This window comes from Aulonocara stuartgranti (assembly GCF_965226115.1).
Source record: "Aulonocara stuartgranti genome assembly, chromosome: 3".
NCBI lineage: Eukaryota > Metazoa > Chordata > Actinopteri > Cichliformes > Cichlidae > Aulonocara > Aulonocara stuartgranti.
This window is the reverse complement of record NC_138941.1, coordinates 50,569,501-50,585,291: the sequence shown is the minus strand read 5'-3', so window position 1 is coordinate 50,585,291 and position 15,791 is coordinate 50,569,501. Positions and strand designations below refer to the sequence as shown.

General features: G+C 40.6%; 2 protein-coding genes and 1 pseudogene across 4 annotated transcripts in view; 1 reads left to right on the top strand and 2 right to left on the bottom strand.

Moving 5' to 3' along the window:
• Nucleotides 1-23: 23 nt before the first annotated feature.
• Nucleotides 24-12,412, bottom strand: tkfc (triokinase/FMN cyclase). Of its 2 annotated transcripts, XM_082528702.1 has the most exons (17): nucleotides 12,307-12,412; nucleotides 11,587-11,776; nucleotides 11,404-11,508; nucleotides 9,390-9,577; nucleotides 7,572-7,650; nucleotides 7,387-7,476; nucleotides 6,776-6,810; nucleotides 6,606-6,690; nucleotides 6,430-6,519; nucleotides 5,925-6,041; nucleotides 3,759-3,878; nucleotides 3,323-3,460; nucleotides 3,144-3,250; nucleotides 2,950-3,056; nucleotides 2,084-2,117; nucleotides 1,893-1,985; nucleotides 24-1,805 (listed from the first exon to the last, which is right to left on the bottom strand). In XM_082528702.1, the coding sequence occupies exons 1-17, from the start codon at nucleotides 12,310-12,312 to the stop codon at nucleotides 1,647-1,649; spliced, it is 1,743 nt and encodes a 580-aa protein (XP_082384828.1). In that variant the 5' UTR covers nucleotides 12,313-12,412; the 3' UTR covers nucleotides 24-1,646. The 2 variants fall into 2 exon arrangements, with proteins under 2 accessions (XP_082384828.1, XP_082384829.1); XM_082528703.1 differs by lacking the exon at nucleotides 24-1,805 and having other exon boundaries at nucleotides 3,144-3,242.
• Nucleotides 12,413-13,239: 827 nt separating this feature from the next.
• LOC309703103 (small ribosomal subunit protein mS40-like) lies at nucleotides 13,240-14,139 on the bottom strand (annotated as a pseudogene). The gene is made up of 2 exons: nucleotides 14,111-14,139; nucleotides 13,240-13,998 (listed from the first exon to the last, which is right to left on the bottom strand). The product of its transcript is annotated as a small ribosomal subunit protein mS40-like (transcript).
• Nucleotides 14,140-14,712: 573 nt separating this feature from the next.
• exoc6b (exocyst complex component 6B) overlaps nucleotides 14,713-15,791 on the top strand; it is a 131,759-nt gene continuing 130,680 nt past the window's right edge. The window contains exon 1 of the mRNA XM_082528692.1: nucleotides 14,713-15,017. Coding sequence (XP_082384818.1) covers nucleotides 14,929-15,017 — 89 coding nt within the window. The 5' untranslated portion in view covers nucleotides 14,713-14,928. The remainder of the gene's footprint in view (nucleotides 15,018-15,791) is intronic.

Sequence of the window (15,791 nt, the reverse complement as noted above, 5' to 3'; positions counted from 1 at the left end):
AAGGAAGCAAGGAAGACAAGAAAAAGACTTTATCTGCACGTTTTAATCATCAAAGAGAAAAATCTTTACAGACTGTGAGAATCACGAGACGGTTGTTGAACCATGTCCACTCATTTTCACTGTGTGGAAGAGGACAGGGAGTGGGTGTGTGCTGTTAAAGCACACATATCTATATGTACACATAATATGTCTTAGTTACTTTATTATATCAGGACTGTCCTACTGCACTGGAATCTAAACTACATTTAATCTGTATTAGGCCACACAGTGGAACAAGAAAGATAAAAGACCTTCATATTTAAAATTAAAAATATATAAAAGAAGCAGCTGCTCCAACTCCCTTCAGGACCCAGAGTTGAATATGAAGATAACACCGTACGGACACACGAACAGACTGACAGACATCAAAGGGTAGATGGACACTTTGATGGATGCATGGATAGATAGGTAGACAGATGATGCATGCAGGAATCATGGATAGATGTGTAGATGGGTGGATGGATGATGTATACATGTTTGGATTCATGCATGCATGGAAGGATGAATGGATGAATGAACAATGCATACATGGTTGGATACATGGATTACTATGGAGATGCATGGATGGATATTGTATGGGTAGATGACTGCATGCATGCATGCATGGATGATGGATGTTTGCATGAATGCATGCACAGATGAATGCAGGTCATCTTCATGTTAATAATATTTTCCTTTCATATCATCACATCCTGAACCTTTTACCATAGGAGGTGTTAAACCCACCAATGAACTATGAATGCTGCTGCTATACAAGTTGTGTTGTGTGAAGAACAAACGTGTATCTGAACAATAAAAAAAAGGTCTACAGACCTGGCAACAGATTATGTGCTGCATGAAAGCGATCATCTTAGTGTGCACGAGCTGTGGCCTCACTTTAAAAGCTGCTGTATTGCAGCCTTTAGGATTATCTTTACTGCACATCATATAGCAGGAAATGCAACAAAAGAATTTCCCAAACATTTATCTTCACTAATTATCTGAATCATACTGATATCAATCACACAAACCCTTCATAAAGTCAAGATCATCGCTGCAGCAGGAAGAAACGGTGATGGAGCATCTGATCACAAAGTGAAAAAAGCTGGGCTCTCCCTTAGAGACAGAGTGAAGAGTTTGGCCTTTCAAGAGATGGACTCTGGCTTCTCTGGAATGCCAGTAATCCCTGTGATCCCAGATCAGTACCAGAAAAATGGATAAATGGATCTTGCTTTTTTAATAACAAATACCAAAATCACTAACACCAATCTATTAATAGATTTTTCCTTTATTAGTAGAAACTATGAATATCCCCTTCTGCTACAAAAGTCTCCTGCTGTTCATATGATTCAGTTTTCAATGGAATATGTTTTAGAGACAATACCAAAGTTATTTTTCTTGATTTTTGCTTTACATCTTTGCACTGCTGCCATAATTTTTTACATCCTTTTGTTTCGTAAACTCAGTTTAACAGCTTGTAATGACTTACTTTGTGTATAGTGTGAAAAATAGCTTCCAAAAATGTAAAATATGCATCACAAAATCAAAATATTTTAAATGATAATCACTCTTGCATCACAGTTTTGTTTAGGTAGCATTAGCCCTCTACTCTTATCCTGGTGGCTGCATCACTTTCGCCCCTCTAGCACCTCCAGAATAGCTTTCAAGATGGTTGCCACAGCTACAGCACCAGGGTCTGGCAGGCTGACCAGGTTGGGTGAGATGTAGCTGGCTCTCCCAGCCCTTGCTTTAAGGTCACGAGTTGCCTCCGCTCCTGAAGCAGCTTTCTGTGGAGACCGAAGCAAAAGGAACATTATGTAGAAAAATCTGCTGAGTGAGCAGTGCAACCACATCAACACCAGGTGGCACCATACCTTCACAGCACTTTGCAGTACAGCCATGTGTCCACCAGATGGAGCTGTGGCCAGCTTAATCAGTTCATCAACTGCAGGGCACAAAGCATCCAGCTACAAGGTAAGAGAAACAAAGAAACTTCACTGCTAAAGACACTCTTCATAAATTAGGTAATTCAGATTAAATGAGATTTGGGGGACAAAAATCTTACCATTGTTCTGTCTCCAGGGGCGGCACCACCATATCTGCAAGAAAGTCAACATTTAAGTCCGACCTGGCCATTGCACAGAAATCTGGAGGTTCGGTTGAAAAACAATGAAGACAATTTGCACTTTTCTCTTCCTTGACTTTTATTCTCCTTGAGTTGTGACATACACTAACAGCCCACTTACTCATCTTTGTACTTTTGAGATTACAGAGGAACTAGCAGCAATGCAAAAATGGACTATGACAGCTAGTCATTTGTTCAAGGACCTAACTGTATGCTGCGATAAGCTGGGTCTGAAAAGGAAGAAACTTGCAGTTGTTGTAGACAATGGCTGTCCAAATCTGACAGGGAAGAATACTGGATTTTTGCAGAGGATACAAGATAAAGTGACTTACATGAATCCAGAACTGAACTGGTATTTTTGCATTGTGTTATAAACCAGGAGATGTAGTGAAATCCCCTGCTAATATTAACTATGTTCTGAATGTTGTAACTTAAAGCTTCATCCGGCGAAAGACCTGATGAAGTCAACTCAGTGTTGGACTTTTGGAGGAGCATGACACTGAAAATGGTGACATAGGCTACCACACACCTGCCAGGTTGGCAAATAATATGGGACCTGAGAGCATTAATTCAAAAGTTAAATGTAAGGATATTCCAGAGCTTTCAGACTGGAAGGCAAGTATAGCATTTGCTGATGATGTGACTGTAGTAATGAATAAACTAAGTTTCTTTTAAACCAACTGGAGAGCAGCACGCCAACATTGATCATAAGATCAAAAACTCTGGAACAGCAGTTAAATGGCCATATGAAGAAGAAAAGTGGACTTTGAAATAAATACAGACATGAAAATGTTACCAACCCTTACTTTTTCATTGCTTCTGTCCCAGCATTCATAGCAGTGGCCCAGGCTGCAGCATTGCTCCGCCCCTCGGTCACATGACCGGCTGCCGCAGTGAGGAACAGACTGTACAACTGAAATAAACTGAGCATTAGTACATGTGCTTGTGCTGATTAAGACAGAATACTGCAGTCAAACACCACTTGAATCAATAAACCCACCGCTCCTGAAGACCCGCCCATTTTCTCCTGCACCAATCCAGCAACGACCGATAACAGCTTCCCGGGGCAACCGGGGACCACATGTCCTTGAAGCCACTCCTGAATGGCTGAACAAGCATCTTCAATATTTTTACAAGTTCCTCTTTAAGCTACTGAAGATAGTAATCACAGTTTCTTACCTCTAGCAGCCTGAGCATGAGTATTACCACAGTCTCCATCCCCGGAAGCACGATCAAGGGAATTGAGTTCCTCCTGCTTTTCCAACAGAGTGGAGCAAATCTTCTCCAAGGTTTTATGCATCACAGGACTAAGTGGTCCTGCCAAGAATAACAAAACAAACTTCCATTTAAAAAAAGCCCAAACTATTTTATTAATATATAGATCAGAAATTATATACTGGGCTAGAGAGTAAGAGTTAATGGATGTTATGTGTCCTAACTGGAATGTCCAATATGCCCTCTCTGACAGCACAATTTGTTGGTTTCCTTTTGTTCATCCTGTTTCAATTTCATGCAGGTAAACAAGTTTTAAACATGTTCAATTATAAGCCTTGAATAAGTAATGCATTACAATAATTGATTGCAATACACATACACAAAAAGCTCATGAACTAACCTTCAGAGTGCTTCTCATCTTGTGGCCGTTTGATGGTTGTTTGTGGTTCTGTGATGTAGCTGCGTCCACTCAAACACACATTGCTGAGGTTTGGCCAGGCAGGGGCAGTAGTCTTAGCATCTTGATGGGACAAAGGAGGTGTGTGTTTTTCATTAGTAACAAATTTATTTATCATATAAATCTGTGTCTCTGAACCCATATGAGAGTGCTTATTTGTGTGGTTCTATCAGAAGTTAATATTCACTCATCTTGGGGATGAAATTCCTTCTAAGTTTGGATTTAATGATTACTTTGAACCAGTCCTTTTCCAGGGTAGAATAATTGTTCAGCATAAATCTAATAACTTAATTTAAATCTAATGAGAAATCAAGAACTGGGTGCAAAAGTCTGAATTTATTTAAGAGAGAGATAAGATAAGACTTTATTGATGCCACAACGGGGAAATTTTTGCATCACCTCAGCTCAGGTACAGATATCAGAAGGAAATACAAAAATACAATAAGTACAATCAATGAAAAAAAGTAAGATAATACACTATATACAATGGTAGCATACACAGTATGTGATTATGGATATGGTTGGAAATATGGAAGACATAAACTATATAGCTTGATATAGCTATTGTACCACCACTATTCCTGTTTATAGACATGTGCACACACATGTACACACTAAATATACATATGTATACATATACATACATATATACCTGCACATGTCCATACACATGGAAGGTCCATTATCCATGAAGTGGTGACCTTGGATGTTCAGTGTCCAGTGACTTATGACATCGTGATTTTTGGGTTGGGTTTGGGTATTTTGGGCTTTCACACTCAGAGTAGCCATCAACAAGCTCCTGGCATAATTCTAGCATGATATTTGATCATTCTTCTTGGTAGAATTGGTGGAGTTCATTTAAATTTCCTGGTTTCCTGACATGGCCGCAGCTTTCAAGCTTACTTTTAGCCTGCTTTATCCATTTAAACCAATTTTTAAACCAACTGTGTCCAAGTTTCAACCACCTAGCTGTCAATTTGAAGGGAAGTTAAAGAACTTAGAGGTACTCCTTCTTCATTATTCCATCCACTTTATCCAATGTACCAGTACCACCAGTAGCAAAACACCCTCAGAGATGTCATAGTGTCATACAGTGTTTTAAGCTTTGAAAGCCTCACCTTTACTCCTCCAAACATCTCTCTGTGGCCAAACAGCTCAATCTTTGCCTCTTCTAATCATAAAGCATTTCTTCAGAAGGCATTTCAGTCAAGCTTGAAGATGTAAATTTTGGCACAGGATCTTCCTTCTTGGGCTGTACCCTCTCAATCCATGAAGATGTAAAACTCGCTTCACTGTGGACAAACACGCTGGTGTTCCAGCAGTTTCCAGTTTATAACTCGCTTTGATGATTTCTGGGTTGTTCCTGAACATCCAAATCAGTCTCGTGAGGGTGACAGTGGGTCTTCCTCCAGACTTTGGCAAAGTGGTGACACAGCCTAATAACTTCAGCTAATGACCTTTGAATCTGAAGTTTTTTTGAAAACACCTCCAAGAGACCATCCCAACTTGTGTCATACATCACTCGGTTATCTTTCCTGCCCAGTAGTAGTTCCTCGCTTCAAAGATGCAGAAAGTAGGTACATGTTGGTGAATTTCACAGAGATTTCATGGTCTCTGCTCTCTAATTGCTGCTAGTCTCCTCCACTCCATAAGGGATTGTTCAGACATATGACTTTCAGACTCTCACACTCTCACCTCTGGGTCAGACTTGTTTTCACATCTTGCCTCATGTGATTAGGTACAGGATCAATAGGGGGTCCATGACCCTCTTCGGGGGACACTCACATAGGGCTTAAAATCTATGACTCTCCACCAGGTGCTCTTAGAACCAAAGAAGCCTCTCGGATGAGAAGTGAAACTTCTTCAAGGAAACTCCAAGAAGTCCAGATGCTTTTCTTTCCAAGCTCTTTAGACCACTGGATTAGTTGTTTGCCTCGTGGTTTTCATGCCAAAGAGCTGACTGACTGGTTGCTGCTGCCATGTCGATCATGTAAGCATTCACTTTGAAGCTTCTGAAGTTTGAAGTTCTGAAGCTCTGAATACACTGTGATGTTATGACAAAGGCCCTCACAAGTTTAGAAAAACAAAGCTATGTGTTTGAACACTTACCTATCAGCCTCAGTGTTTCCTTGTCAGCCCTCATCAGGGTCAGCGACACTCCTGCCATCTCCAGAGAGGTCATGAACAACCCAGACATCACCCTGGCAACCACCACTCCACGGCTTTCTATAAAAAAACACCAATCATATTCCAGATTATCGAATGATCGTGCTGTTCCCCCACCCACCAAAACCAGCCAATCAAATCACATCTGAGCTCATGCTAAGTGCTAATAAAAAATGTTATTCAATAGCATTCATTAACGTTCCCCTGTGGTTTCTTTTAGTTAGTCTAGCTACTCACAAAAACTGCCATTCATAAGCTATGAAAAATAAAAGAGACAAGGTTATGTTTTACATGGACGATATTTTAGCTCACAGGGTGTAGTGAGATGCAGGTATTTATTTTCCTGCATATTAAAGTTAAAATGGTGATCATGTGAGAGAAGCACAGTAGGACCCAGCTAAGTATGGTTAAATGCTTACCTCACACACACACACAGACACACACTTACCCAGGCAGATGATGGCCGATCTAGTCACCACAGCCATCTCTAGGCAAGACAGAGCTCCAAGGTTGTTCACGCACACAACCACACTGTCTCCTGTAGGAAAGAGGGAAAAAACACACACATGGAGAGTAGCCGTACTAACGGTCAGCATGATACATGATCGATGTCATTTAGTGAACCTGATTTCAGCGGCAGATGCGATTGGCTGCTTGGGTTGGTCATGTGGTCTATCATGGTCTTGACCACCTCATCAGCAGAGGCCACCTGAGGGAGAAGATCAACAGAAACTGAGCCATACAGCCTGATGGTAAAAGCACATTCAGGCTGTTAAGGTTCAAATCCGACTCACCTTTGACCTCTTTATTCCAGGTTCCCCGTGGATACCTGAAAATAGAAAGAAAACACTGGCTGTTATTTCATTTTCGTCTCCTGTGCTCTCGCCATCTGTGCATCTTTAGAAGAGTTTCCATCATTTTCTCAGCTTTTACAAGTGAATTTCCTCCAGTTTTATGAATTGAATAGAAAGATTCAGATTAAAGACACCCAACCCATTTAACATGCTGAAATTCTGACATCCCCATCTCCCCATTTGACTGAATGAATTCTTTGGAAACACTATTTTATGCTTCACTTAAACCATTTTGCTGCTCTTAACTGCTCTTGCACACCACTAGATGGTGCAATTCAGTCATTTTCTCTAAAATATCACTAACATGATGTCACATCTGCAGAGAAAGTCAAAGATGGAGATTGGCCATTCTAACGATCTGGTTTTAAATCATTTGTCACAAAAAAAAAAAAATGTAAAAAGTATTCATTAGCTTGGGTGGAAGTTTAGTTCTGGAAATAAAAGTCTAGATAACTGGTGTCAGCCCAAAAGGCTGCTCTCCATATTCTGCCACTCTCTTTCTCCTGCTCTCACAACTCCACCTTTTCCATCCTCCTCTAATCATCCCTCACCCAGCCCGACCTCCATGTCTCCTGGCGGTAGATCGAAGGAAGGCAGGCAGCCGGGAACGCTGCATGGAGACAGACTCACCCCCAGAGTGCCTGGAGTAAAACAGAAACATCATTAAGAAAAATATTCCAGTGTTCCCAGAAAGTATTAAATGTATTAAAAAACCCCAAAAGAAAGCGCGACTCACCGATCCTCTTTAAAATCTCCGTCACCTTGGAAACAATCTGATCCAATGAGCAGCCCTCTTCTGCTAAAGCACCAGCCAGCTAACAGAGCGAGAGACCACATGTTTAAAGGCAAGAAAAATACTACAAAAATCTAATAAAAGCATCAATGATACGAGGCTGCATGGTGCAAAATATACAAATTCATGGTTTCTGCTTAAGTTCACAAGATGACGTATACTTTCCTGTTCCAACAACCTAGATCAACAAAATACAACATCATAAAATGACTCACAACAATGACGGTAAAATAAATAAATACAAATAATAATATAAAAAGAAATACACAAAAGAGCTTCATTCAGTGGGAAAAAACATGGAGCGTTTAATAAAATGTGACATTATTATTGTGGTTCTAATAAAAATATGTATTACAAAAAATAATTACGTGGGAAAAATAAATAATTACAGGGTAAAGTAAAAAAAATAATGCCAGAGTTTATGAATGAATTATTGCCTAATTATTTTTTAATTAAATTAGACACATTTAAGGGCATATTATACATTTAATTCATGTTTGATGTTGGCAGTTTCAGTCCTCCATACGTTTTAAGATTTGTTTTTGCTTTTCCTTTTTTTAAAAAATTATTATTAAGAGAACAGTTTCACAGTTTCTTTTTTGCAAGATCAGTAACCGGCACATACTTGCCAGCCTTGAGACCTCAGAATTAGGGAGACAAAGGGGGGGGGGGTTGGTATATATATATATATATATATATATATATATATATATATATATACATACATACACACATATTCAAAAAACTTGAATTTTACAGTGTTTATTTATTTAAAATTATTTATTTAAAGTAAGTTAAATGTCACTGTTATTACTGTCCCCCAGCTGGGGCTGTCCAAATGCAGAGGCTGCATCCACCTGAGGACCCAGCCTTCATGGTCTAAGTGGGCCGGGTCCTCCAAAAGCCAGGTAGGCCGGAAGTGAGCAACTGTGACGGTCTAGCCTTCAGAATTACGTCACGAGCTCTCTCGGTGGAGTGAAACTGCCGTCTGCTCCTTGCTATCTAAATATAACCGGATGCTGGCGTAAATTCTCGACCATCTCACACTTCTGTTTAGTCAGTTTTGTGTTTGACGTTTATTCAGCTGTGTGAAAACCCCAGAGGAAGTTTTATTTAATCTAATCTAATCTAGTAACTTTAATCTCAGCCAAACGGATTTACTCAGGAACAAATAAAACACTGAAAAAAAAAGTCAAACAATAACAGTTTTAGGTTATCTAAGTGACTTATATATCATGTTTAACCTGAGTAGCGAAAGACCGCAGGGGCTTGAAAACGTGCCGGGAGTTTGCTGTTCTCGCCAACTCAGTTATTTGAAGTTTACACAGCTACATTCTCGCCTGAAAATATGCTAAAAGTTTATTTTGCGACCCAGAAAGAATAATAAGAGTAATATTAAAACTAAGTAGCTGCCGCCATTGTTGGAAACTGGAACTGGCTGGGCTGAGCTATGAATTCTGGGATATGGTTTTTCATTTTTGTTGTCCAGGTGGAAAATCAGGAGAAATTCGGGAGAATGGTGGCTCCGGGAGGGGCACTGAAATTCAGAATTCTCCCGGAAAAATAGGGAGGGTTGGCATGTATGAACCGGCAGACAGGACAAATGTGCCTCATGTAGCTTTATAACAGCATTTGTACCATAAAAAAAATGAGCACAGTGATATAATATTATAACCCTTTTAACTCAGGATACACTTGTACTGGTCCAAGTTGAGCTGTTTCCAGAGTAAATAACACCTCTATTAGGCTGTTGTTGTGTACCTTATGTATGAAGACAGTGCCACACAAGCCTCTTCTTCCAGCCTTACTTGGTTGGTCAAAGGCGCAGTCTTCCGCAACTATCACCATGTCAACAGCAACGCCCTGGTTACGAGCTTGCTCTGCAGCCAATCCAAAGTTAAGGCGGTCACCTGTGTAGTTCTTCACAATGAGAAGGACCCCAGAGGCTCCTGAGTGGGAAGACTGTTGTTAGTTCATTGGATATTTAAAAAAAAAAAAAACTTGCAGCAGGTCACAGACAGTATATAAAAGATGGACATAGCTTTTAGGTCTATGTATCTTAAAAGCTGCATTCTCTCTAATGGCCACCAGGGGACAACTGCTTTGGCTGCACAACGAACCCTCTGACCTCAGCAAACACTTTTAGTTATGGCTTTGACTCTCTAGTTTGTGACTGATGGGTCGCTACCCTATGAACAGCATCCTCAGTTTCTCAGTCAGATACGCACTCACAACTCCAGCTTGCTAACCATTAGTATAAAGTGTGTCTCAGTCTTTTATATACAGTCTTTGTTCCCTTCTGCCAGAGACAGCAGTAGCTGATCTGGGGTTATGATGAGCATCTGTTCTCACAACATCACTTTGTTGTCCTTATCCTTCTTTTTGGGGCCAGCAGCCTACACCTATTGCAGTGTAACTAGGAGAAGGATTCATGGTCACCTGTTGCAAACCTAACTCTATGTTTTGCCAAAAAGGAAAGTTTTAAGCCTAATCTTAAAAGAAGAGACAGTGGCTCTAGCCCAATTCAGGGTCTGCAGCCTTAAAGTACGCAGCCTCAATGATCCTCAAGGGCCGCGTACTTAAAGACCACTAAGGCCGGAAATGCGAGGCTTGTGAAATGGGACGGTCTAGCCTCCGTTGCGCTGCCCAGGTTGCCTAGCAACCATGATACTAACAGCTGGAAACGTTTCATACAGCTTTGTCTGACAGACATGAAGGAGAACATCATTTGTTTGTTTGTTTCTACATGAGCTTTGATCATTCTCTGTAAGATTAAGCTCAGCTATTGAACGGCGTATATTTTAAAGTAAAGGCTTTAAAACAAAGTTAGTACAAACGTCACTAATGTCACATAACTTTGCCGACATGTGGCCAACAGTAATGTTTTAATGTTCTTCGTTATTAAACATTTGCACATAAATAAGTGACATAATATTCAGTACTTACTTAAAGTTTACTCTTCAGGCGCCCCTCCTTAAAATTCAGGGAAATGAAGGACGCATTTGAGGGCCGCATTTCGAGCAGCCTTCGAATTGGGACAGCCTTCGTCGCGTCGCTGTGACGTAATCGGCCTTAAAATGCAGCCTTTAAGGCTGCAGACCCTGAATTGGGATACAGCCATAGTCTGTCTCCTGCATCCAAACTGAGAGCTGGTTCCACAGAAGAGGGGCCTGAAAGCTGAAGGCTCTGCCTCCCAGTAGTTGCTGCAGGATAGTAATTTATCTGCAGACTAACACAGGTGCTCAGCAACCTTTGATTTTGCACAGGAATATAACTCAAATATAACCAGCTGGCATCCAGTTGAGTCGATTCCACCCTACTGCCACATGCTGGCAATCTGCATGCACTTATTTGCAAACTGTGAGACTGACTGAAGACAGTCTGAGTCTGTCCATTGCAGACAGGTTACTTCACACCAGGTGGGTGAAGGTGTTAGACCCTCTGTGACTACTTACAAAAATAATGCAATCACCATGGACACAGATTTTTTCCTCACTGAAAGGAAGTGGCCACCAAATTTTTATAAGGTGCAGCGTTAACGACGGCAACAGTGCAGCACTGTCACAGGGCGAGATCAGTGAACCATTTTGGCAAAAGGATCAAATGTAAAAGGTCAAACTTCAAATCAAATCAACAGTTAGACTTTTTTTAAAAAGAGTTGCACCACACTGCACTGTGCAAGCACTGGTTTTATTAAACAGATAAGATCAGTGATTATATATGCACTACCAACTCTCACAGACACACACACACGGAAAACTGAAGGACACATTGCCTGCATTGTGCAAAGAGAGAATGGCAGCAAGGATACTGCCAGGAGGCGGCGATGCAAACACTCCTCCTGCAACAGCCGCCGACAGCATCCCTGCTCCGATATAACCTGAGGATACGAGGAGGAGAAATCAGAGCTGAGGTAATCAGAAGCATCTCATGTTCATGTGTAAAGGAATAGTCTTACCTGCGTGTGCAGGCTCGTGGCCCGACCCCCCTCCAGAGAGGAGGGCCACTTTTCCCTTGAGGTTTTCAAGGTCGGACCGAAGCACAACCCTGTGGCCTTTTAGCAGAGAGAGGCCCCCAGAGGCCCTGACGAGGCCGAGGAGGGCGTCATCCACGCAACTCTCTGCTGAGTTGATCAACTTCTTCTGGGGCTGAAATAGAAAGAGATAAAAAATAAAAATGGGGAAAAAACCCCACATAGAATATGTGTTTTTGATCAGCCTCAAAAGACACAACTGAGATGCCGTTTATCCTCATGCAAGTTACACAACGACGCATCTGCGAATCTGTGGAAATGCCATTCAAATGTCTTAATGATTGAAGTCCAAGAGTTGCCCTCAGCAGGTGGCACAGACACAGTCAAGCAGATCCACGCCGCCTGTGTTTGTGTATATGCGCGAGTTAAATTAAAGTTGGCAAAAGCTGCACAATTAAACTAAAAACAAACTAAAGTTTTATTTGCAACAACAGCGCAATTAAAACGCTGAGTTTTCACAGCTTGTTCCCGTTATCACTGCATGGACTCTGATCCATGTGCAAAGTGCTGCGGGCTCATCCAGCCTAGCGAACCACTGACATTTCATGTTAACAAAAATTATCAACCGGACAATCTTCACTCGTATTCAAACAGATCGCTTCAAATTGTCTTTATTCTTCTTCTTTTTTCTTTTTTTTTTTTTACCTCCATCTTAACTTTTCTCGCTCTCTCACACTTCCGACAGCAGGCACAATGAGTAGCGTCAGATCCGAAAGCTTTACTCAGACTGACACCTGCAGTCTGAGTAAGCAAGTATGCCTACAAAATAAAAGCATTGCTCCCCTTTTAAAAGCACACATATAGTCCGTGGAGTACAAAAATGCTCCAAAACTGCATTATGTTGGAGATACAGCAAAATCAGACTGCTATTAAATAAAAGAGCTAAAAGATGCGAGGCCAGAATATACTTGTGGTTTTAATTTGAAAATATCAAAGGAAGTCTTGTTTCGGTTTAAGCTCGAGAAAGGACACAGCGGTCACGCCCACCTTTTTGTTTCCGGGAAAATTATTAAAACTTGAGTTTTCAGTTTGTTTCGTTTGTATATAGGCCATTGTCATATGGATGTTCAAAGGGCTTTACAGGCACAAACACATATTAGGAAATTACATATGAGGTCACTTAGATGTAAAACCCCTCAGAAATAAAGGCATATAGTATAAATAAGTCACACATAAGTTCCTGTGAAATTAGACAAAGCGAAAATATGAAATAAAGGAACTTTAAAAACAAATAATCAAACAATAGAAATGCAAGAAAGAAACAATTTCAGAATTAACAGAAGTAAGAGGCCAACACATGATATCACTGAAGAAGATATGCATGTGCATGTCTGAATCTGCCACATAATAAAATGTGGCTGCAATCAGTTCTTCTTCTTCTTCTTCTTCTTCTTCTTCTTCTTCTTCTTATTATTATTATTATTATTATTATTATTATTATTATTATTAATATTAATAATATTATTATTATTATTATTATTATTAATAATAATATTATTATTATTATTATTATTATTATTAATATTATTATTGTAGTTGTTGTTTTCTTTATTTTCATGTGTGAGGAGGAATGGATAAAGTTAAAATGTTTTTGTATTTAGTTGTATTATTTTTAGGTTAAAGAAAGTGGGCATACTTACAACTTATACAGTATTTCTTTTTTTCAATTTTTCATTGTGGTTTATTGTACAACTTTGTGCACACCAGTAGAAAAAACATCTCAGGGGCTAAAAACAAACTAAGTTTTGCAATAGGTCTCTTTGTGACAGCATGACCAGTGCCGCGGTCACTTTAATTAAGCCTTATATGTCTTCTTGACTTTAGCCACTTCATTCTCATCAGGAAGTATTTCCCCATATCATTTATACCAATTGTCATCTAAAGTAAAGGAAGGGGGTGGTGGTGTGGAGCCCACAGCATCATGGGAATTATGCTGTGGGCATATCCCACATATGGAATCTGAAAAGGAAGTAAGCCGTGATCTTGTGCTGTTAATTGTCTCATTTAGCTTCTTCTGCTGTTTCATACAGACACCAGTTCGAGTGGAATCCAACACCATTCCAGTTTGGGGACTAATGAATTGCTGCAACAACTTGACATTCTGATGGTGAATGATGATGTTTGGATCACAACAAATTGAGCAGGGGTTTCCACATATGTTATCACCTCTAATGCAAGTCTTACAAGTCTTGTGAGGGGGGATGTCTACTTTGTGGTTCCTCCTGTAGTCAGTCCACACTGGATTGCTTCCATACCTTTCAATATACTCTTCACTCTCCATGTAATCCCAAGGCCTGTCCTCCATCCTAAAGCAATGCTGCTTTGCAGTAAGAGTGTCTGGGATGTATAAATAGAGACAAAGAAAGACATGTCCTTGCAGGTAGCCTCTAGAAGGGACTGATACTGACGAACTGAATGTGAAATTGAAGGCGACACACGACATAAAAACATTGCGATGTACTTCATGGAGGTAGCCATTTTCAGATCCTACCCGGATTAGAGGTGAAAGGTCTTATACAGTATATCTTATCGCCATGTTGTCCTACTATAGATCAGGGGTGTCAAACATTAAAGCCATAATACTCAAATAAATGGCTTCACTGCAATTTTCACCCTTTTAATGGACCATTTTGGTCAAATAGTAAAATTTTGGTTATTTTTATTGATTTCCTGCAAATTGACTGTTTTACAAAAAAGTAAAAAAAAAAAACAGTCAACACATTATTGTTATTTTTGATTAAGATGCCAAACTGGAGATGAATGCTCAAAACATATTTTTTTATTTTAAATTTTATTTAATGTTGATGACCGTGAGAAGTTTTAAAAGGTGCCAACAAATAAAAGTGATTGTTATTATTTACTTAGTGTATTGTTATGCTATGTTATGTTTACATAATGACAACAAAGAGTCTTCAATCTTGAATCAGAAGTAAAACAACATTTAAAAGGGGAGTAAAAAATCTAGTTTATTTTATCAAACCAAGTAGGGGACTGAAAATTCCAGTGCTCAGTTTAACCGATTTAAATCGGTGGTTTTAGTTAAAACCGCAAATGTCACTTTTTAAACTCTTTTAACAACATTAACACTCTACAGGTCGCCGCTCCTCATAACACAACGTCCCTTCTTCCCGACAAAGAGGAAAGCTCCGCTCACTCGGGCTGCTCGGTTAAAATATCAAGCCAACCCTGTGGTTCCTCCTGCCGTGACGCACAGATCCCGGCGAGTCTGTTCAGCTCAGCTCGGAACCGTCCGGAGCAACATGCAGGATGGCGAGTTTAGAGACAGCCGCCGAGCACGAACGTATCCTGCGGGAAATCGAGAGCACAGACACCAACTGTATCGGACCGACACTCCGGTGAGTCAGTCCCCACTCCACGGCTGGGGGAGCAGCAGCGTCACTCAGCTTGCGGGAGCCGCGGCTAGCTGGCTGCGACTAGCGCTGATCCAGAGACTCCCGGAGCTTGCTCAAAACTTTAACCCGTCTGCTTCCATTATCGGACAGCTAGCCGGCTAACTTTAGCAAACATTAAAGCTAGCTAATTTCCACTTTGAACATATAGAGTGTCGAGCCTGAACAGTCCTGACTGCCGGCTGTCTTTATTGGCTTCACGTTTTCTTCTCAAGGCGGGTTGTTTGGCTTTGTCGCAGAAGTTTCGGCAAGTCGTCCACAGGAATTTCAACAACTTTGGCTAACATTAAGCTAACTGTGCTAATTAATTGACATTCGGCACACACGGGGGCACAAGCCTGTTTTCCCGTGGCCGAACCGTTCGTGTTACCCGTGTGGCTCTGTGTACTTGTCAGGGCAGGGTTAGTAAACTTTATTCTCTATGGAGGGGGCGAGTGTTTGTGCCCTTTGCTGTTAGCAGCAGCTTTATCAAGGAGTGTCAAGTGCAGCAGCCGTGACAAACCCTGCATGTGTCAATGAATGAAGACAGAGGCTCAGTCCAAACCCTCCCCGAGCAGCAGAGAGGCACGTGCTGATGGTTGTCATGCTTCTAATTGACCGTTTAGTGTCTTTATCAATAATTTAGTGGAAGCTACACTTAAAAGATTGCCTTGCTTCCCTTTTTGTTTTGTTTTTTGGTTTGCTCAATCATATTAGCAGGGAATGGAGGAGGATGCTTCG